Source organism: Doryrhamphus excisus, chromosome 2, assembly GCF_030265055.1.
Source record: "Doryrhamphus excisus isolate RoL2022-K1 chromosome 2, RoL_Dexc_1.0, whole genome shotgun sequence".
NCBI classification, from domain to species: Eukaryota; Metazoa; Chordata; class Actinopteri; order Syngnathiformes; family Syngnathidae; genus Doryrhamphus; species Doryrhamphus excisus.
Window position 1 is genome coordinate 27,754,266 of NC_080467.1, and position 21,837 is coordinate 27,776,102.

Consider the following 21,837-nt stretch of genomic DNA (forward strand, 5'->3'; position numbering starts at 1 on the left):
AGCAGGAAAGCTGAATTACAAAAAAAAAACAATAATCATAACATGATTCATTTTACATTGATTTCATGAGGTTCACCTGTGTTGCATCAGCCATAAAAGCTGATAACAAAATTCTGATTTTACCAAAAAGAAAGGCCTCAGTTTTGATTGACGGCATCAGGGAACATGCAGAAATAAACATGCATACAGTCTTCCTTCGCAATATCACGATTTTTCAGAAATTAATTAATGACCACTGTTTGGTGGTAGACTATGGTCTATTATTAGACAAAACATAAAATACAAATGATATGCAGTATGGTCACCATGCAGCCACATTACCTTACATGACATTACCTTAACGCTGCATGATTGGCATATGTGTGAGTGAAAAAAAACAGTTCTCCTCCCATCCCATGTGGAAGTGGTTGGTTTGTGGCTTCTTAAGTTTCGAGAAAATAAATAAATAAATAAATGTGAGAGTAACTGGTTAGCTCATACGGTGGTCGAGTGGTTAGCATATTGCAAGACCTGTGTTGGAATCTGAGCGGAATACACCTAATTATATTCATTATACCGTTTTTTTAGTGTAAAAAGACCTTTCCAGTATTGAGGCCATTTTGATGAAGTCTAACTGTATGACTGATATGAATGACATGTTATTAATTTATGGAGTCTCCCGTCTCATCTCGTCTCTGCGTTTTCATCGGAGGAAGAGGCCACCCATGGGATACCCTTGTGGTATTTGATACGAGCGGCCCGCTGCATTCCGGCAGTTATTTTGTGATGAAAAGATGTAATTTCCCCATTAGCAAAGTCCTCTTTCCCACAGCATAACTTCAATCCACTTCAATCACAGAAATCCCGCTCTCCGTTCGACTCCCCCAGAATAGCTTTCAACAGCCGGGGGAGGAAGAGCCTAGGTGTGCGTAGACACGACGTGGACAGCAACCGCACTCTTTTTGGAAGTTTTTTCATCGTACTAAAGTCTATCTATGGTGACTTTGAAATTAAATCCGATCATAAATCATCTGTCAAGCAAGTGCCAAAGCATCTCAATAAGTCTTAAACATAGAGAAACATCATAAACAGTTCGGTCATAAAGAAAAATAAATCAGTACTTACTCGCATAGCAGGATTCCATTCTCCAAACCACCTCTGAAATTCTTGTCACCAAAGCATCTTCCCGTCACAGCCTACAGGACAGGAAACACAGAGAATGAGTCCAGTGCAAAGTAATTAGTCTATAAATCGACAGACATAAACAATATAAACAACACAACCTTAATTCAGCGCTCTTCCAAATCATTTCTTGACAATAAATGGCTTGGACGGTGGCACAAAAAAAGCAGCGGACCATCCATCAAGTCCATCTCTGGTTAACAGCGCTAAACGCTAACAAGCTTGGCCTAAGCTGCCATCATCCTGAGCAAATGGCCCCCGGCAAGCTAATTTGTTGTGACAGGGGATTTATCAGGTTTGAGGAAGAGGAGGAGTCGATTGTTTGCATGCATTTGCATCACAAGGAGACACTTGCAAAATTTTATGTAACATTTTTATCTTGCGAGACATTCAATTTGTCACCCCTCCATCAGTTGGGTGGGGGGGGGTGGGGGGTGGGGGGGGGGGATTCTGTTCCAATCTGAGAGTTCTACTTTCTAACCGCCTGTGAGACCATAAATGTGTCGTGACTGTTGATGGGATGAGCACTACGCTGTGAATTGTGCAGTACAGCAAAACAATTAATATGAATGGCTAATCCAGGGGCGTCCAAAGTGTGGCCCAAGGTCCATTTTGGGGTCCATTAGCAGGTTTTACAGTATGACATGAGTAAAAATAACAATTTTTGTAGCATCAAGTTGAAATATTTGAAGTCATATTATTAGGAAAACTAATAAAACAATAAACAACAAAAAATTAGGTTGCGGAAAACGTAATTTTACAAGAATTAAGCCATTATTACATGAAGAAAATAGCTGAAAACAGCATACATGGAAAAACACAACTGTACTTGTAAAAGCAAAAAGAGAAAAAGAGAAAAAAGATCTCTAAGGAGAAAAAAAGTTGCATTTTTTTGCATTTGCAGTTGCATTTTTACGGGAATAAACTTGTAATATTCTGAAAAAAGATGTCATCTTAGGAGCATAAAGTTGAAATATTGAGATATGAGAAACAAACAACACCAAATAAAGTTTACATTTTGGGAAAATTAAGTTGGGGAAAAAATTATAGCTTTACAAGAATTTACAAAAATTAATCATGAAGAAAGAGTTTTGGAAATTCAAAAATTAAAAAAAATAAAATAATGGCAACAATGGGGAAAAACTGAGATTCATCCTAATAATACGCTTTTCACCTATATGACAAAGCTGATATGCAGTCGAGAAGTCGGGCAATTTCCGCAGAATCCGTAATAGTTGGCAGCCCTGGAATGCTCACATAATGTACTGGATTTCAATACCAGTACAAAGCAGTTTCTCAACGCCCTGCCCCAAATGAACAACCAATAACTCAAGCTCTGAAGGCAGCAGGCGTGTTTCAGGGAAACCTCCAGCGCTACTCAGTCCAACCCTGCAGGCCACGGATGTATGACACGCTTTGTTTATAGAGTTGACAGTTGGTCGTCAAGGACGGAGAACACAAACAAAAGACCCACGTGGCTGCTTTTGTAGTGCATTTTTTGTTTTAGGCGATGTTGTCTCAAGTAGGTTACGTAACCATCGAGTTCAAAAACACATGTAATCACGGCTCGCGGCCAATAATCTGGTTAATTCAACTTGGCAAGAGAGCATAATCTGCAGATGCCTTTGGCTCCGACTGCTGGTAGGGAAACAACAATAGAAAACCATGCTGTTCAACAAATACGCATATGATGACATACTTTAGCTCTGGTCCGTGCTGCCCGAGCGCGGCACATTGCGGGTCTGAGACCGAAAGTTCAAGCTAAGGTCAGCTGTGGTATCTGCTGACAATACATCATGCAGATCTTTTCATTAGCTGCCATGGCTGGCATCACCACAGGGGGCCTCTATTGTGTAGATAGAAATTGTTGCTTCGGCGCCGGGGTGCTTGCGTGTTGGGAGGGTGGACTGAGGAGATACAGCGGCAGTTCAGAGCATGCCCCAAGACGAAATACCACCCACACAGACTAACCCCGAAGTCACAACTAACATTTGATTTTGAGCAACTTGTTCCCGCTGAGATTTGGTCCAAAGTAAAAAAGTACAAACTTTTAGGGATTGTAAAATGAGAAAGTGAGATACTAGGTTTTAGATCCCAACATGCCAAATTTACTATATATTTTTTATATATAAATTTACTATATATATATATATATATATTACTATATAATTAATTATTTTCTACAATAAAAGCTCTGATAAAACATTCCACTGTTCTCAAATATCTTAATTTAAATTTTTCTGCACAAAATAAGATGAAAAATAAATAAACAAATCAAGAATAAAGAAAATAAATCAATCAGTAATAAATAAATAGAATAATAATAATAAAACGGCAAATAATAAAAAATTAAGAAACCACACATAGTTGGTGGGTAGACAAATTATTTTTTTCAAATTAAAATGAACAAAGCATTATTAGAGCCCTGTAGACATGACAAAACACGACTATAGTCACATTTATACTTTTTTTATTTACAACATATTGCGCAACTGTGTCTCAACTGTCTTGAGACACATGCTAACTCGCAAACTAGAGAGCTAGCGACCTAAACGGTAGCCTTCAAGTTATTTCCTTCAAACTTAAATAGCCAAAAACTTACCACTTCCACACGGGTAGGGAGGATAACTATTAACAGTTATTTAACCTTTAACATGAACATGAATCAAACGTAATAATTTTTTTCTGGGTACATGATACCATACAGCATCCATATCAAACTTGCGCGGGCCGCACTAACATTAAAATTGGCCCGCAGGCCGCATGTTTGAGACCCCTGTTCTAAAACCTTCAGCGCCAGATCGCCATCCCTAAATCACTACAATCTCTTGCAGCTCCACTCATCATGTGAACCTAATCTGGAAAAACTGGTTCTGGCAGAACTCGATCCAGAAAATACCAACAATTCCCGCATTTCTACGATGAAGGGTACAGGCTTAACCAAAGCACTGAATTCTGTCCTGATCAAAGATAAGGAAGAAACGCGTTGTAGATCATAACTCATAATCACGGATGATGGTACACAATCGTCTAGAAGTCTCAGAGATGGATCAACATCTCCAAAAGGGACGGTAAATTATGCCCCATGTCGTTAAAACTATTGACAGAAGACTTAATAGACTTAAAACTGTATAAGCAAATCCCCTAGGAAAAGCCAACATGAGATCATTAGGCATGTGATCGAGTCTTACACAATGTCTTTATACTTTTTACCCACTAACCCACTTGGTCTCAAACTCATGTCACGGACATGAAATATTTCCATCCAAATATTTTCTTCAGCGGGTGATTTCATTGATCAGTTCCTTCCCTCAAACGGCTTTACTGACCGGCTACAAAGAACACCAGAATTGGTTCGGACCTCCATAGAACGAATTTGACAACCATGCTCTAACCTAAGCCTTGAAGGAGAAAACATTTCTTCTTACCGTCTAATGACTTCAAATGTTAACAGATCACAAGAGTCATCTGGCGTAGGATATCTTACACAACCAGTTTAGTCATCCATCCAACCCACTCAGCAACACACACCAACTTCATTTGGGCAAACAATATCGGAACATTGCACTGCATTTGTAGCTTCTTATTAGAGTTGATAATTCAGGGAATTAATAAATCGTATCCATGTATTTAAAGAGCGGTGCAGCCAAGATTAAGTCCAAGATCGACCTTGATCTTTTGACTTTCTGTAAAAAAAAAAAAAAATGTAGTCAAAATTTACAACGGGGTAAAATGCAGAAAAAAACATTAACAATAGAATTCTACTAATTGTTAAACTGACTATAAAATCCTTTCTATGCCGCTTATCCTCACTAGAGTCATGGATATTTTGGAGCCTATCCCATACCAATGGACAACTTAGAGTCGCCAGTTAAGCTAACATGTTTTTGGAATGTGGGAGGAAACTGGTTTTATATGATTAAATAACAAAAGTTAGTAAACATCTCGGGCGGCACGGCGGTCTGGTGGTTAGTGCGCAGACCTCACAGCTAGGAGACCAGGGTTCAATTCCCACCCTCGGCCATCTCTGTGTGGAGTTTGCATGTTCTCCCCGTGCATGCGTGGGTTTTCTCCGGGTACTACGGTTTCCTCCCACATTCCAAAAACATGCTAGGTTAATTGGCCACTCCAAATTGTCCATAGGTATGAATGTGAGTGTGAATGGTTGTTTGTCTATATGTGCCCTGTGATTGGCTGGCGACCAGTCCAGGGTGTACCCCGCCTCTCGCCCGAAGACAGCTGGGATAGGCTCCAGCACCCCCCGCGACCCTCGTGAGGAAAAAGCGGTAGAAAATGAATGAATGAATGAATGAGTAAACATCTCACAGCTAGGAGACCAGGGTTCAATTCCACCCTCGGCCATCTCTGTGTGGAGTTTGCATGTTCTCCCCGTGCATGTGTGGGTTTTCTCCGGGTACTCCGGTTTCCTCCCACATTCCAAAAACATGCTAGGTTAATTAGCGACTCCAAATTGTCCATAGGTATGAATGTGAGTGTGAATGGTTGTTTGTCTATATGTGCCCTGTGATTGGCTGGCGACCAGTCCAGGGTGTACCCCGCCTCTCGCCCGAAGACAGCTGGGATAGGCTCCAGCACCCCCCGCGACCCTCGTGAGGAAAAAGCGGTAGAAAATGAATGAATGAATGAATGAGTAAACATCTCACAGCTAGGAGACCAGGGTTCAATTCCACCCTCGGCCATCTCTGTGTGGAGTTTGCATGTTCTCCCCGTGCATGTGTGGGTTTTCTCCGGGTACTCCGGTTTCCTCCCACATTCCAAAAACATGCTAGGTTAATTAGCGACTCCAAATTGTCCATAGGTATGAATGTGAGTGTGAATGGTTGTTTGTCTATATGTGCCCTGTGATTGGCTGGCGACCAATCCAGGGTGTACCCCGCCTCTCGCTCAAAGACAGCTGGGATAGGCTCCAGCACCCCCGCGACCCTTGTGAGGAAAAGCGGTAGAAAATGAACGAACGAAGTTAGTAAACATAAAATCCTGATTTTACAATGTATTATTTATGTTGTTTTACAAAATAACATTTTATTCAGTGTGGTCGCTGCTCCCATGGGTTCTTGCCGGAAGTTATTGATAATAATTACCAGCAGCTGATAGATGAGATCTACGTACCCTCTAGTTAAGTTTTGACACACTATTAGGCTGTTTGGCGTGGATCACATTTACCTGCCGTGCCAACGTCTCGCATCAACCACTGTTGCACGGTCACATTGAGAGCAGCATAACATGAATAGCTTTGGCATGTTTCTAAATAGAATTAGGAGCATACTTAGAACCTTGGGGCCTCTTACTCGATAGCACTCTTTGACCAGCGCATAGAAACAAACCGTGGCATTCAGTGGCTGGATACTGCTCTCGTTTTCCTAAGAGCTTACGCTCTGAATTCCAACACTGGTTCCGTTTTTCTGTCTCCACCAATGCCAAAGTCTTTCTGATTAAGTAAGTCAATTTTCCGCTAAAGTGCCCTAACCCCTGAGCTAAATGTTAGCATTCCACTCAGGCCCTCCCACTCCCACCCTGATTTGATGATGGAACAATGTTTGGGCTGTGGATTAACTCCTCTCCGGCCTGTCTAGTTCTGCTCACTTCCTCCCAATTCTCTTCCAAGTCTGACAGTCCTCTATGCCCTACAAAACAGTACTTGGCTTGACTGTTGCATCGGATTAAGTCGAAGAAGGGACCCAGAGACAGAAACGGTCAAAGGGTTTTAAAAATGGGGTGCAGAATAAGCAGATGCAGATATTAAACCTCCGCCCAAAGCCCACTTCAGCGCCGCTTCTGTCTCTGCAACACAAATGACGCCGATCTCGATATAGCTTAGCGTGGTATGGCATCGCAAATCCCCATCCTACTAACCTACATCGCCTAACACACATTTTTCATCAAATTAGACTGAGCTAGTCAGTCTAACGGATAGAAAATTTTGTAAAAATGACGGACACGTGAAAATATGCTGGCGTTTTAGGAAGTGCACGCGTGTAAAGCCGAGGTCACAACCAGACGTACCATTTTTAGGCAGTGTGATTTTTGGTGTTCCCCAAATCCTTGCGTTTCTTTTGTTGTTGTTGTTCTGAACGACCATTGCCTGCACTACTTACGTATGTGATGACGTACCGAGATGTACTAAGCGTGTAAGATTGTCTTGCAACCGGAAAAACAAACCTAAGTCCCCGTTTGACATGACCAGGAACGTCTGTGACACGTGAAAATATCCTGGCGTTTTAGGAAGCCAAGGCCGAGGCCACAACTGGACGTACCATTTTTGGGCGGTGCGATTTTTGGTGTTCCCCAAATCCTTGCGTTTCTTGCATTGTTGTTGTTCTGAATGACCATTGCCCGTACTACTTAAGTATGTGATGACGTACCGAGATGTACTAAGCGTCCTCAGTTAGCCTTGCAATCGGAAACAAACCGAAGTCCCCATTTGACATGACCAGGAACGTCTGTGGCCCGTCTATGGCTCGTACTTCATCATGTCACACGCCGTAGGAGCCTGTACTAGCGGCTATGATATAGGCTTAAGGCTCTACTTCTCAAATAGTGGGGCGTGCCCCACTGGTTTCGCAATAGTATTCCAAAACACAACACTGGGGGCTTAATAGAAAATAACCGAGAACCACTGAGTTATAGGTTAAGGCACAAAAATGGCACAAGAATGATAATCAGGAACCAATTATTCTGGCCATAATTTTTATTGTAATTAAAGCAAAGCTCAGCTGAAAAAATAAATAAATAAAATTAAAATAAAGCAAAGCTCAGCTGCATAATACCCTATCATAAACCGCATACGATTTATAGTGTCAACACCCCACAGCCTCGCTTGAGCAGCAACAAAGACCCTCGGTGTTGACAGCAGCTTAGCTTCATAAGCAGAAGGGCTTTTGCAGGGGCCTCCGCAAGTCTCCGATATCCCGCTTTGTACATTCTCCTGGAGGCCGAGGAGAAACCTCATTTAACAACACCAGTTCCTGATCAGGAACTGATCAGGAACTGATCATACATGTTTGTTTACTGTACCAAACCAGGTGTCAACAGCCTCATTCATTTACTGTACAAGCTGTGTGGCGCCCGAAGGCAACAAAGACCCTTCTGAACATACAAAGCCGTAGGATTCTCTTCTCCTTTTCGCACGCTCAGACTTGCCCCGCTGCCCTATCGTGGTTCCAAAGATCTGTACTCTAATCAGGAGCTTCAATGACATACTGTGTCAACACTGACGCACAATGGGGGTTAATCTGCCTGTTTATGCTTTCTGCTTCTCTCTTGAAATGCTAATTTCGTCACCATCAACAAATACATCACGGAAACGTGAGGTGGAAATGCAGGACTTCTATCCTCACGTGTTTTTTTTTTGTCAAAGTCAAGATACCACCACACCGCTGTTTGCCGACACTTTCCCTGACACTAAATCCAACTGTCATTCCTGGGAACGCAAACGTCTGTCAGTCCGTGTTAGCAATGAGCTCCCATTAGGAGAAGGAAGCAGTGCAGCCAGGCCTTCCTTGCCCCCAAATGCACAGAAATCCTGCCATTGTGCCTCTGCCTAGGGGGGCTTTGGGATTTTAGGAGAAAACAATCCAAGGTCCTATATGGTACCTTTGATACAGCATCACATTCCTCAGGAGGTTCAGTAAGGGTCAGTGCTTGTTGCTAATAGTTCCTAATAAAATGGATTAAGTTCAGTGTATTCTGAAGGACTGCGATATATTTGTGGCGGTTGACTGAGCTGAAACAGAGTTTTTTTTATTTTATTTAATCAAGTAATGGGTTAGGCCTTAGACGCATGGAATCAGTCTGTACCAAACAGGTACATAAACGACGGAAAACGGCAATCTTTGTTGCTGAAGGGTGTGAATATCTTGTTTAATAGGTCATCATTCATGGATGAAATCAGATGAAATGTACATTTTTCCAATCAAAACAATTAATTGAATACCACGATAGTTCATCAATGAGACCATATCTGCTTATTAGCCACGGCCATATAAGGAAGTCCGCTCCTCTGTGACATCACAAAGGGGCATATTTACCACGCCTTCTAAAACTGAGTGTTTTGAGCCATCAAAAACTTCTTTCAGGGCTCACTTCCAAATGCGCAAACCTCATTATCTGAAACTTTGGCATCGTTCAACACGACAATACAACATTCTAACTACACCATTTTGTGGAAATAGGTGAAGTAGTTTTTTTTTTGCGTAATCCTGCTTGCTAACCAAACCAAAGAAAATGGTAATACAGTAAACCTCGGATATATCGGACTCGGCCGATTTTTCTGTAATGCATTTCCAATAAAAATTCATTGCATATATCGGATTTTTTATAACGGATTTCACCTATTTCGGACAAAATCTCCAGTCCCGTTCCAATGCATTTCCATTAAATTTCCCTCGCATATATCGGATGGCCGCATCGTGGCGCTCCGATTCGCCGAATCGTGACAGGCCGCTATACGACGTCATTTGCAGCGTTTGCAGCGTTGCCTGCGCGTCCAGGTACATTGGAAACATAGTCAAGGAAGTGCCTTTTTATAACGGATAAAATCCCATTTACGCAGATACCGGATATGAATCTGATATATGCGTAAAACGGACATTTTCCGGTATACGCATATAACGGATTTCGCTTATATCGGACAAAACCAGTGGGAACAACTGAATCCAATATATCCGAGGTTTACTGTAATACTATGTATAATAATAATAATACAATGAAATCAAGCTGAACAAAGCCGGAAAGGTTTAAAGGTTCTAATGTCTAATATGCGTGAAAGTTCATTAAGTAAGGCTTAGGCTTTGCTTGTATTACATAAGTTGCTTGGCGGCCATTGGAATAATGAATTATAATAAGCAGCATATTGCTGGCGGAGCTGCGGAGACTAAGTACATGGAACTCTAAAAACCGGAACTATCAGTGTGAGGAAAACCTGGGTTTCCGCCACTTGGGGGAAAAAGCAAGTACAGTAAACCTCGGATATATCGGATTCAATTGTTCCCACTGGTTTTGTCTGATAAAAGCGAAATCCGTTATATGCGTATACCGGAAAATGTCCGTTTTACGCATATATCGGATTTATATCCGGTATATGCGTAAATCGGATTTTATCCGTTATAAAAAGGCACTTCCTTGACTATGTTGCCAATGTACCCGGACGCGCAGGCAACGCTGCAAACGCTGCAAATGACGTCGTATAGCGGCCTGTCACGATTCGGCGAATCGGAGCGCCACGATGCGGCCATCCGATATATGCGAGGGAAATTTAATGGAAATGCATTGGAACGGGACTGGAGATTTTGTCCGAAATAGGCGAAATCAGTTATAAAAAATCCGATATATGCAATGAATTTTTATTGGAAATGCATTACAGAAAAATTGGTTCTTTTTTATCTGTCTGTTGTGAGCAAATTTCCGATATATCCGAGTCCGATATATCCAAGGTTTACTGTATTGAAATGTCGGTAAGAAGAAAAATAGCACGGACTGAATCATAGAGAACGAAAACTGCCATTTCAAAACAGCAGGTTTCCTTTTGTCGAATGCAGCATTGTAAGACTTTATAGAGGTCAAGGTCAGAGAGGCACTGCAATTCGTGTGGCTCGATGGTGTCCGAGTCGGATACAAGCCACCGAGGGGGAGCTGTCATGCACGCCCACCCCAAAAGAGGGAGGTGCAGCTGGCTAGATTAGTCAGGATTAGACTTTATCCCCTGCCACTAGCAAGAGGATGGCGATAACTGCGCTCAAGAGGCCCGCTGCTTTAAACTAAGCTATTCCACTCTAGGTATTATTTGACACTCTCCATCGGAGTGAAGGCGTAAGCAGACGGTCGGAATGGTGCAAACAAGTTAAAAGGATGGACGCTAGGAGACTGACCGACAATCCAAATCCTGCAGTTTTATTACTACAGTATTTGTAACATATGCTAGTTGGTGGTGGTCTTACGTTTTTGGGTTAAAAACTGTGTAATTTGGAGGGATGGAGAGATAGCCTCTTTAAGTAAGAACTAAAAGCACAATATCTGGCTCACATTGTTGCTACAGCCTCCTGAGAGACAGCCATTACCCCACAAAGAAACGTGTTTTGGGGTACAAATATGGTTGCACAGCAAAAACCTGCAGACTGATAAGATACTTTGCTAGCAGCCGACCTCCATCATACTCATGCAGACATTTTATATGCATAACAGGGCTATTAGCTCCCAAAATATAAAAGAAAATCGACCACAAACGAATGTCCACTACTGAGGATACAAATGCACAGGCTGGCATTCAGGAGGCTACCGCTGGCATTGTGCCCTCCTCCAGTGTGAGCTGCACAAGCTCCCTTGGCAGCCAAAATAGTCCAGCTCCCTGGTGTCCCAGCTCAAAAGTAGGAAACCAGCTCAGCCTGCGTGACCCAATTAGAAACATCCCCTGGAAGGACAGGGTGGGGACATCATCGTCAGTCTCTCTGTCCTAGCTAGCACACATGAAGAGCGACTCCGAATAAAGCAGGTCAAATGCTAATATTTGTAAACTGATGGGCTCCGGATATGCTTTTAGGAAAAAAAATATGTTATTTTAATTTTACTGGTTTTATCCAAGGCTTGCTGGCTGTCACTCAAAAGCTCACAGGCAGGAGGAGCGATCGCATTAATTAATTAATTGACTTAATTAATGCCCAAAATCAGCTGGGATAGGCTCCAGCATACCCCCACGATCCTACTCAGAATCAGCGACATGGAAAATGGATGGATGAAGTCATGATACAATGACACATTTGTAGATTAAATAAAAAGGCAAAAATTATTTTTTTCAGATTAAAATGAACAAAGCATTATTAGAGCCCTGTAGACATGACAAAACACGACTATAGTCACATTTATACTCTTTTTATTTACAACATATTGCGCAACCGAAGGGTCTTGAGACACATGCCAACTCGCAAACTAGAGAGCATGCGACCTAAACGGTAGCCTCCAAGTTATTTCCTTTAAAGTTAAATAGCCAAAAACTTACCACTTCCACACGGTTAGGGAGGATAACTATTAACAGTTATTTAACCTTTAACATGAACATGAATCAAACATAATAATTTTTTCTGGGTACATGATACCATACAGCATCCATATCAAACTAACATTAAACTTTCATATCAAGGCGGGGGCCTCAAACTAGTGTCCTGCGGGCCACATTTGGCCCGCGGGCCGTGTGTTTGAGACCCCTGTTCTAAAGCCTTCAGCGCCAGATCACCATCCCTAAATTACTACAATCTACAATCTTACCACTTCCACACGGATAGGGAGGACAACTATTAACAGTTATTTAACCTTTAACATGAACATTAATCAAACGTAATCATTTTCGCAGGGGTGCTGGAGCCTATCCCAGCTGTCTTCAGGCGAGAGGTGGGCCAGCCAATCACAGGGCACATATAGACAAACAACCATTCACACTCACATTCATACCTATGGACAATTTGGAGTCGCTAATTAACCTAGCATGTTTTTGGAATGTCGGAGGAAACCGGAGTAACTGGAGAAACTCCGAAGAACATGCAAACTCCACACAGAGATGGCCGAGGGTGGATTTGAACCCTGGGCTCCTAGCTGTGAGGTCTGTGCGCTAACCACTCGACCACCATGCATTCCAATAGCAGACATTTTCTTGCAGAATCACATAGTAGCAGTTAAGATCATAGATGTAATCAAAAGCCCAGAAAACAGACATTACGCTCATTTTTAACCTTCCAGTTGACTCATCTCAAGCCTACAGAGGTATCAACGAAATGGGAGTTTGATTTCGGAGTCGTGCAAAGCGACCCACTTTACCCGTGAACGAGGGCGATCAATAGAGTAGAGGCAGAGGCTGTGATAGGGGAAGCATGGCAGAAAAAGGATCAAAAGTAATCACCCAACAATCAAGTGAAAGGCATTTATACGTCACCACTCTTTTGCTCCACTGTGGCATGGAACCGGAGAACCCGGATGAAACCCACGCACACACGGGAAGAACATGCAAACTCCACACAGAGAATCCAACCCAGGTATGTTTTGCTTTTTATGCGTATCACACACTTTGTCTCTCCCACATCCACTACAATTGCATGCACATATGGCATGGTCAATTATGCAAATGAGATGATATCATCTACCCCTCTGTGGGTAAACACATTCCAGCATCAAGGCTAGAATTTGGACACCATACTTCCAATACCTTATGGCGTCCCCTCTGTAACTAATTTAGGATTGGTGACAGATTGTCCAATACGACCTTGGTGAAGGAGACATCCTCACTTTGTCCTTCTTCCTTTACTTCCAATTAGACGTCCATTTGGGAGGAAAAGTGACAACACATCCATCCATCATCACGTGGAAAAAAACAACAATGCCTTCAAACTGGGAATGACATCATGGAAGGATTGTGGGGTGTTTCCAAAATAACCCGAGGGCCCGAGAAAGGAAAATTCGCAGGATTTGGCTGTCATGAACGACATCCAAGAAGACAGCCATTTTACCTGGGTGAGGTCAGCTGTCACCGTTACCCACTCGGGTGACTCGGCGGGGGGTGGGGGGGTTCTGACAAGATGATGGGAAGCAGCATACTTTGGGTTTTGTCATAACGACCTTTTGTTCTTTCTGGGAGCCTCTTTTACTGAGTGAGAGGCAGCCATTGACGTCGTCACTGATTATTAAAAGTTAAAATGTATTTTTTTTTTAGCAAAATAAATGAACAGAATTAGAAAATAAGTGCAATGCCTGGGTAAGAAATGAGGCGGAGCTATGTAAAATGCAAGAAGTCATGTGACATGTGACAGTCATGTTAATGACGTGCTCACTGACAGGACGCTGCCTGCAGAAGATGGATAGATGCTTTTCATCATAGTTTTCATATTAAACATGAACTAAGATTACATGACAAAGATTACGGTAACAATGCCTCACTCTGATTTTTTTTTTTTAAACAATCAGCTTGAAATGAGGCACGGTTGTAATAATGAATGTTGCATTGTATGGAATTGAATGACGATTCATGGTGACTGAAGCAATTGGTTTGCTAGTTTGCTGTGTAAAAAAGCACAACATGACATCATGGGAAGCTAAGCTACATCCGTGCCAAATCCATACTTCCTCATATCGTGCGGCCCTATAAAAGGTTAATATTGCACCCCTTGTTTTTAATCTAACGTCAGCACCTAAATCCACTCCACAATGCACAAAAAGATACCGTGACGAGATCCCGAGACCCATTGTTGTACCACCCATCCACAAACATCACCTCAGGTTGCAGCATGATAATGCACGGCCCCTCCCAGTACTGTAAAACAACACATATTGGAGTGGTCTTTTATTGTGGCCAGCCTATATTGTGTCGTCTAATCTGGATCTTCCTGTGAGGTGAATAAATGATGAAGTACGGATGCTTATTTACACAAATTAATCGATTTGTCAACAACTTTGCCAACAAAATGTTTATACTTCGGTCGTACGACTCAACATTCAAAGCTGTTCCCTTCAACACACCGACTCCCTCCGTTTATTGGGGTTGGGCGATTCTATCACAAAATATCAACATTTCCCGAGCCGAAGCCTCAAGTCCTGTTGGGATCCGCGACACAGCAGCAGGGGGGGAAAAAAGACGGAGCGAATGAGGCTCGGTTGCATCCATTCATTGACTCTGATTCTGATTCTCTCAGGTGGCCGACTGAGCGTTACCAGGTTGTTCTACGATACCGCCGCCCTCGCCCCCGCAGGGGGAAGAACAACAACACGATTGCGCTATCAGTTACCTATTCATTCAGCTCTGTGCGCTGATCCCAATCTAGGTCAACACAAGCATTTCAACGGACAGAAAACCTTCGGGAAGACTTTTATTCGACGTGTTGACATAAAAAACTGTGTTATAAACACAGGAAGTAGATAAAGGACTGGATTAAGTTGGTAAATTCTTAAAGATTCAAGTTTTGACAGCCTTTTACGCTAACCGGTTAGTTAGTCAGAGCATATATGCTAACTTTGTTTTAAGATCAGCGGCAAAAATTAAACATGAATGTTAAAAAACATAAAATAGCCCACTTAAGCTAACCCAATAAGCTAATTCAGTAGCTAAATGTTTTTTGCTGAGGTTATCTTCTGAATGGTAAATATCCACAAGTAATTTTAGACATATGGCTCCCTACCGCTCCAGCTAGCTTAATGTTGACATTCTCCCCAAGATTTCTGGTCAACATTTGCAATAAAAGTACATTACATTCAGGTCCAGATAATTTTGGACATATGGCTCCCTACCGCTCCAGCGAGCTTAATGTTGACATTCTCCCCAAGATTTCTGGTCAACATTTGCAATAAAAGTACATTACATTCAGGTCCAGATCATTTTGGACATATGGCTCCCTACCGCTCCAGCTAGCTTAATGTTGACATTCTCCCCAAGATTTCTGGTCAACATTTGCAATAAAAGTACATTACATTCAGGTCCAGATAATTTTGGACATATGGCTCCCTACCGCTCCAGCTAGCTTTATGTTGACATTCTCCCCAAGATTTCTGGTCAACATTTGCAATAAAAGTACATTACATTCAGGTCCAGATAATTTTGGACATATGGCTCCCTACCGCTCCAGCTAGCTTAATGTTGACATTCTCCCCAAAATTTCTGGTCAACATTTGCAATAAAAGTACATTACATTCAGGTCCAGATAATTTTGGACATATGGCTCCCTACCGCTCCAGCTAGCTTAATGTTGACATTCTCCCCAAGATTTCTGGTCAACATTTGCAATAAAAGTACATTACATTCAGGTCCAGAACCTTCAATTTGCCTCACAGACTTATTAAACACATTTAAAGTATAATAAATGCTAATATATAAATGGAATAGTTGCCGCTCAAGGCGACCGGTGTGTTCAATACCACCGTACAGTACAAAACAATCAGTGTTTGCAGCAATGCAATGACTAGCCGGACCTCAAATCAGGTATTTATCAGCTATGTCAGCCTTTTGTGTCATCTCCCAAAGCCGCATTCCCCCCCAACGACATCAACAACAACAACAAATAATCAGCCATTCATGCCAGCTTTCATTCCCGGGACAGACGAGCGTCCGCTGGCCGGCTGCAGGATGACAAAGTCAAAAGCAATGAGGGCAGGCGAGTGCTGTCACTGAAATTCTCCCCGGGAACAAAACCATGATTGTTGGGGAGGCAAAAAAAAAAAATCCATTCCACATGATGCATTCATTGTTTAGCAGCCAAACACGCACTGCAGGCCCCCGGAGCTCAAACACAGCCTGCTGGCACACTTCAAATATAGACCATATCTAGGTACTGTTCATTTCTGGTGCACTTGGAGGTGACTTACATATACTCCGTTAACATATATACAGTTTATACACCAATGACACTCATAAAGCATCCTGCACATAAACATGCACTTGAGAGTTATGACGAGTGGACCTGTTGCAGTGAACGTCACCTTTCAACAGGTGACGACGTAATGATGCTAAGGTAAGACGGTGCAAAAAAATTACATTATATACTACATAAAGTACTACATAAGAAGACACCTGCAAAGAGCTACATTACGGTAAATGATGTTATTGAGTCACCTCGATCCATTTCTGAGCCTCCTGGAAAGCGGACGCTGTCGCTGGGTGATGCTGATGAGACTGTCCGATTTCCGCAACCGGGCTCGCCATCCCAAGTGTTTTCGTCTGGTCCTTCGGGAAAAAAAGAAAAAAACAACAACAAGCTTAGCCGCTACAGTTGTTATTCCAAAATGACGTGCCAATAGAGCAGTTATGTCGCAGCAGCAACCGGCGAGACAGTCGAGCCACGGTGGCTCCCCTCCGGTGTAGTAGCTCCACTTCTCCGCTTGTCAGTGCACTGCGGAGGAGGGGGGGAGCTAGCATAAAGCTACCTTCGCGCACATGCACATTGGCTTCCGGTGTGGACGCTCAAAATAAGCGTTTTTAAAATAAAACGTCGCAGAAGTAGTGATTTTTTTAAATAGAAAAATGCACCAAAATGTACTTTTGTCATTTTTTGTGACAAAAGGGTTTAAAAATATCCGTCTGTGAAGGTACGGAATCGAGTAGTTCTCTCCTAAAAAGTGACTTAGCTAGCTAAAGAGTACACCTAAGTACACTAGCAAGGTTGCAATCATTGCCCTTTAAAACGTTTGCAGTGTAACTCAATTTCTCGTGGGTTATTCAATTAAACTTAAAGAATTAAACAAAACGAAACGAAACGCAGCAACTGTTCCATCTTTGTTAATTGTTCTGTATCAACAACGCTTCAAAGCTAGCTTCACTTTATGACACCACTGGGTGACATGTTTATTTTCTCTCAGCAAACTACAGCAGCCGGAAGTAGGCTCGTATAGGCTCCAGCATACCCCAGCACCCCTATTATATGAATGGCTGGAATAATAGCGACTTCCACCAAGCTCGTTTGCTCGCTACCGCCCCCTAGTGTCCCGGGTTGTATAATGCAGAGCCATTACAGATGCTGCCGTGCCTGTGCATTGTTAAATTATCCTAATTGAACTTAATGTCAACATGGAGTCAAGTCGAGCTCTTATTTTGAAAGCACAACCGCTCTGTTGGACTATTTGTGCTACTTGATGCAATTGCAAGGGTAGAGGAGCTGTGGACACCGCAGTGTGAGTCCCCTGTCGGCCAAAAGTACTGTAAACATTATAGCATCATCAATTTCCCTTGCTCCACGAGCCAGTGAGTGACGACAGGCTCGAGCCGGCTCCTTTGGCTCGGCTCCCAAAGAAGAGTCGGTTCTTTTGGCTCGGCTTCTATTAATGTACTATTTCAAGGTTGTCAAACTTAATCGTAGAGGGGAACAAAATTAAAAACTGGACCGAACTGGACATTAGCTCCGTAGTATACCAAGACGAGTTTAAAAAAAACAACAAAAAAAAAAACAACTAACGGCTTCACAGTGTTGGGGCGCTGCAGTAATTCATTCAGCTGCCTCTGTCCACTAGAGGGAGCCAAAGGAGCCCATAAGGGTAGTCCTCTGGTATAGATCACTATATGCACTGTTTCATAGGCTCAACTCAGTGGCAATTTGTTTTTATTTTGCTTTATATGGTTTGCTGCGTTTATTTCTACTTGGTTGAATGACTATCAGCCATTGTTAAAAATGATGTCCCACTTTGTTTGGTGTCAGTGAATGCACCCAAGTTATGTGCTGGTTTCGTTCTGTGCAAGTTTGCATATTTTTTTGGATGATATCTGTACTGTATGTGTGTTTGTTTTTATTAATATGTTTATGCAGTGCAAAAGACAGTGTAACAACAAAACAAAAGAGCATAAAGATCACAATTTGTATCAATAAGTCCGCTAAATAGAAGACAAAGATGCTGTAATCTTTAACTTGGACACACCCACTTATACCTTTGGCCTCTCTAAAACAGGAAATCCCAGAGACTCTGAGACTGTCCATTTCTTATATAGGCCTTTAGCATATTGTGATCAAATAAAACTGTAGTATTTGGTGTCTAGACCTGAATTTACCATGACACGTATTTGTACGCTCTCCACGCGGCCACTTCCTGGATACCAACCAAGGGTCAAGTGGTTGACTTTCCCACCTTGCTGATTTATTTACAGTATTGCAGCGTCCAAGCGGTGACAGGTGCATCTGTGCATGACAGGACACACACACACACACACACTTATATACGCACACTTACATACGCACACCCCCCCACACACACACGCTGCAGCCGGTAAGTCCTGCATCTCTACTATTGTCTAAATGTCTTGTTTTTTTTCCCCTTATGTTTTCCGAGAGTAGTATTATTTAAGGACTAATTTACTGTTTTGGGCGGCACGGTGGAGAAGTGGTTAGCGCGCAGACCTCACAGCTAGGAGACCAGGGTTCAATTCCACCCTCATGCATGCATGGGTTTTCTCCGGGTACTCCGGTTTCCTCCCACATTCCAAAAACATGCTAGGTTAATTAGCGACTCCAAATTGTCCATAGGTATGAATGTGAGTGTGAATGGTTGTTTGTCTATATGTGCCCTGTGATTGGCTGGCCACCAGTCCAGGGTGTACCCTGCCTCTCGCCCGAAGACAGCTGGGATAGGCTCCAGAACCCCCCGCGAGAATGAATGAATGAATAATTGACTGTTTTGTGCAAAAATATGACTAATATATAATATGACTTGGCATATAATAATAATTATAATACCAAAAAGTCTTGAGGACTGACCATAGTGTCTTCCATCGGTCTGCAGGATTTGGTCCCGCCATCATGAACTTATGGGTCGTCGCGGTCACATCCGGCACGCTGCTCTCCGCCATTGTGCTGGCGTTCACCCACCATCGTCACACGCTGGCCAAGCGGTGCCGGGACACTCTGGCCTGGATGCTGCGTCTGCTGTGGAGGGGAAGCGTGTGCCCCCGCGGCGTGCACGCCTTCGTCTTCTCCGAGTGCACCCACGGCAAGGCCGAGAGCGTGCTGGAGACCTTTGACCTCTACGCCGACGCGCACCCCTCCGCCTCCATCGGACCCCAGCTGGGTTAGTGTGCACTGGTTGCTGGCATATTACAGTATGAATACAGTATGAATACAGTATGGATACAGTATGGATACAGTATGAATACAGTATGAATACAGTATGGGCGGTATCACAGCAGTCTGATTGGTCGCTCAGTTTAGTGGTAATATTACATTGCTGTTTGATATTTTGGTATGTTTATGAATTTAGATGAGAAAAATAACTTGCCTGTTCTGGTTCCTGCAAGAGCACGATTTTGGAGTCCAAAGTGAAGGCATGCCCATTAATTGTGAGAAGTGAGTCGGTAACACTTAACACGAACCCGCCTACCCCTCGCCACTATTCATTAGTTCCTCAGTAACGACGCTAAATGTATGTGACTTAGTCATTAGTTCCTCAGTAACTACTCTAAATGTGCGTTTGTTCATTGGTTTCTCAGTAACCACTCTAAATGTATGTGCTTTAATAATTAGTTCCTCGGTCACTACTCTCTATATATGTACCTTAATCATTAGTTCATCTGTGACTTCTCTAAATGTACATTTGTTCATTGGTGTCTCAGTAACCACTCTAAGTGTATGTGCTCCAATCATTAGTTCATCAGTTACTACTCTAAATGTATGTGCCTTAGTCATTAGTTCATCAGTAACTACTCTAAATGTATGTGCCTTAGTCATTAGTTCATCAGTAACTACTCTAAATGTATGTGCCTTAGTCATTCGTTCATCAGTAACTACTCTAAATGTATGTCTTGGCCATTAGTCAGTAACTACTCTAAATGTATGTGCCTTGGCCACTAGTTTGTCTGTAACTACTCTAAATGTATGTGCCTTGGTCATTAGTTTGTCAGTAACTACTCTAAATGTATGTGCCTTGGTCATTAGTTTGTCAGTAACTACTCTAAATGTATGTGCCTTAGCCATTAGTTTGTCAGTAACTACTCTAAATGTATGTGCCTTAGTCATTAGTTTGTCAGTAACTACTCTAAATGTATGTGCCTTGGTCATTAGTTTGTCAGTAACTACTCTAAATGTATGTGCCTTAGCCATTAGTTTGTCAGTAACTACTCTAAATGTATGTGCCTTAGTCATTAGTTTGTCAGTAACTACTCTAAATGTATGTGCCTTGGCCATTAGTTCGTCAGTAACTACTCTAAATGTGTGTGCTTGGTCAGTAGTTCCTCAGTAACTACTCTAAATGTATGTGGTCACGGTGAAAACCAGTTTGACGCCCCTGCACTATAATATTCATAATATGGGACCTTTAAGAGTAAGCGGTGCGAATGTTTCCTTCTTGTGTCTCGTCAGGCGAGGCCTTGGACGCCATCGTCTGGCGTGTCCGCCCCACTCGTGTCCTGGAACTGGGCATGCATTGCGGCTACGGCTCCGTTAGCCTGCTGCGTCTGCTGCCCCCTGCTGGTAGGCTGATCACAGTGGAGCAGGACCCTGAGGTGGCCGACCTCGGGGAGGAAATCATCCTGGTGGCCGGATTCAAACACGCTCAGGTAGGCTCTGACGAGAGAAGCAGATCAAAAATAAAACGGTGACCTCAAATTGCGTTCCCTCAGTTCCAGGTGTTGACAGGTAAGTCCAGCGAGGTCATCCCCAAGCTGCACTCCTACCTGGAACCCACACAAGGAAGTGGAGGCTTCCACCTGGTGCTGATGGACCACGACACCAGACTCTACCTCCTGGACCTCCTGGCTCTGGAGAGAGAGGAGCTGCTCCGCCCGTCCGGCTGCTCCGTGGTCATGATCTTCAGGAACCACATGGACAGAAGTCTGGATGACCTGAAAGAGATGGTTCGCAGCAGACCAGATTGTTACCGCATCAGGTCGCAGCAAGACGGGATGCTGGAGATCTTCTTTGAGGAGCAAAGCACCGAGGCAGGCTCCAGTAAAATGACAGATTGATGATAGACATCAGGGGTGTCCAAAGTGCGGCTCCACTTGTGGCCCACGGCTGTTTTTTTATTGGCCCATGGCATATTCTAAAAATTAAATTCAAGAAAAAAAAAACAGCAAAAGTGGAAAAGTTTGCAGCACTTCTACAAGAATAGTATAGTAAATTTTTTTTTAGTCATAATAAAATAATCAGGCTGTAAAAAAATGTGGGGGGGATACAGAGTTGAAATATTTAGAAATTAACTTAATTGAAATTAAAA

At 42.8% G+C, this 21,837-nt stretch overlaps 2 protein-coding genes across 4 annotated transcripts in view; one reads left to right on the top strand and one right to left on the bottom strand.

The window, feature by feature from the left end:
• Window positions 1-17,516, bottom strand: part of limch1b (LIM and calponin homology domains 1b) — a 49,029-nt gene extending 31,513 nt beyond the window's left edge. For all 3 annotated transcript variants that reach the window (XM_058061147.1, XM_058061142.1, XM_058061131.1), the window contains exons 1-2: window positions 16,760-17,516; window positions 1,105-1,175 (exon numbers count right to left, since the gene is read on the bottom strand). In XM_058061147.1, coding sequence (XP_057917130.1) covers window positions 1,105-1,175; window positions 16,760-16,849 — 161 coding nt within the window. In that variant the 5' untranslated portion in view covers window positions 16,850-17,516. The remainder of the gene's footprint in view (window positions 1-1,104; window positions 1,176-16,759) is intronic.
• Window positions 17,517-19,427: 1,911 nt separating this feature from the next.
• Window positions 19,428-21,586, top strand: LOC131105051 (transmembrane O-methyltransferase-like). The gene is made up of 3 exons (XM_058052764.1): window positions 19,428-19,695; window positions 20,982-21,178; window positions 21,242-21,586. The coding sequence occupies exons 1-3, from the start codon at window positions 19,428-19,430 to the stop codon at window positions 21,584-21,586; spliced, it is 810 nt and encodes a 269-aa protein (XP_057908747.1).
• The last annotated feature ends 251 nt before the right edge of the window (window positions 21,587-21,837 follow it).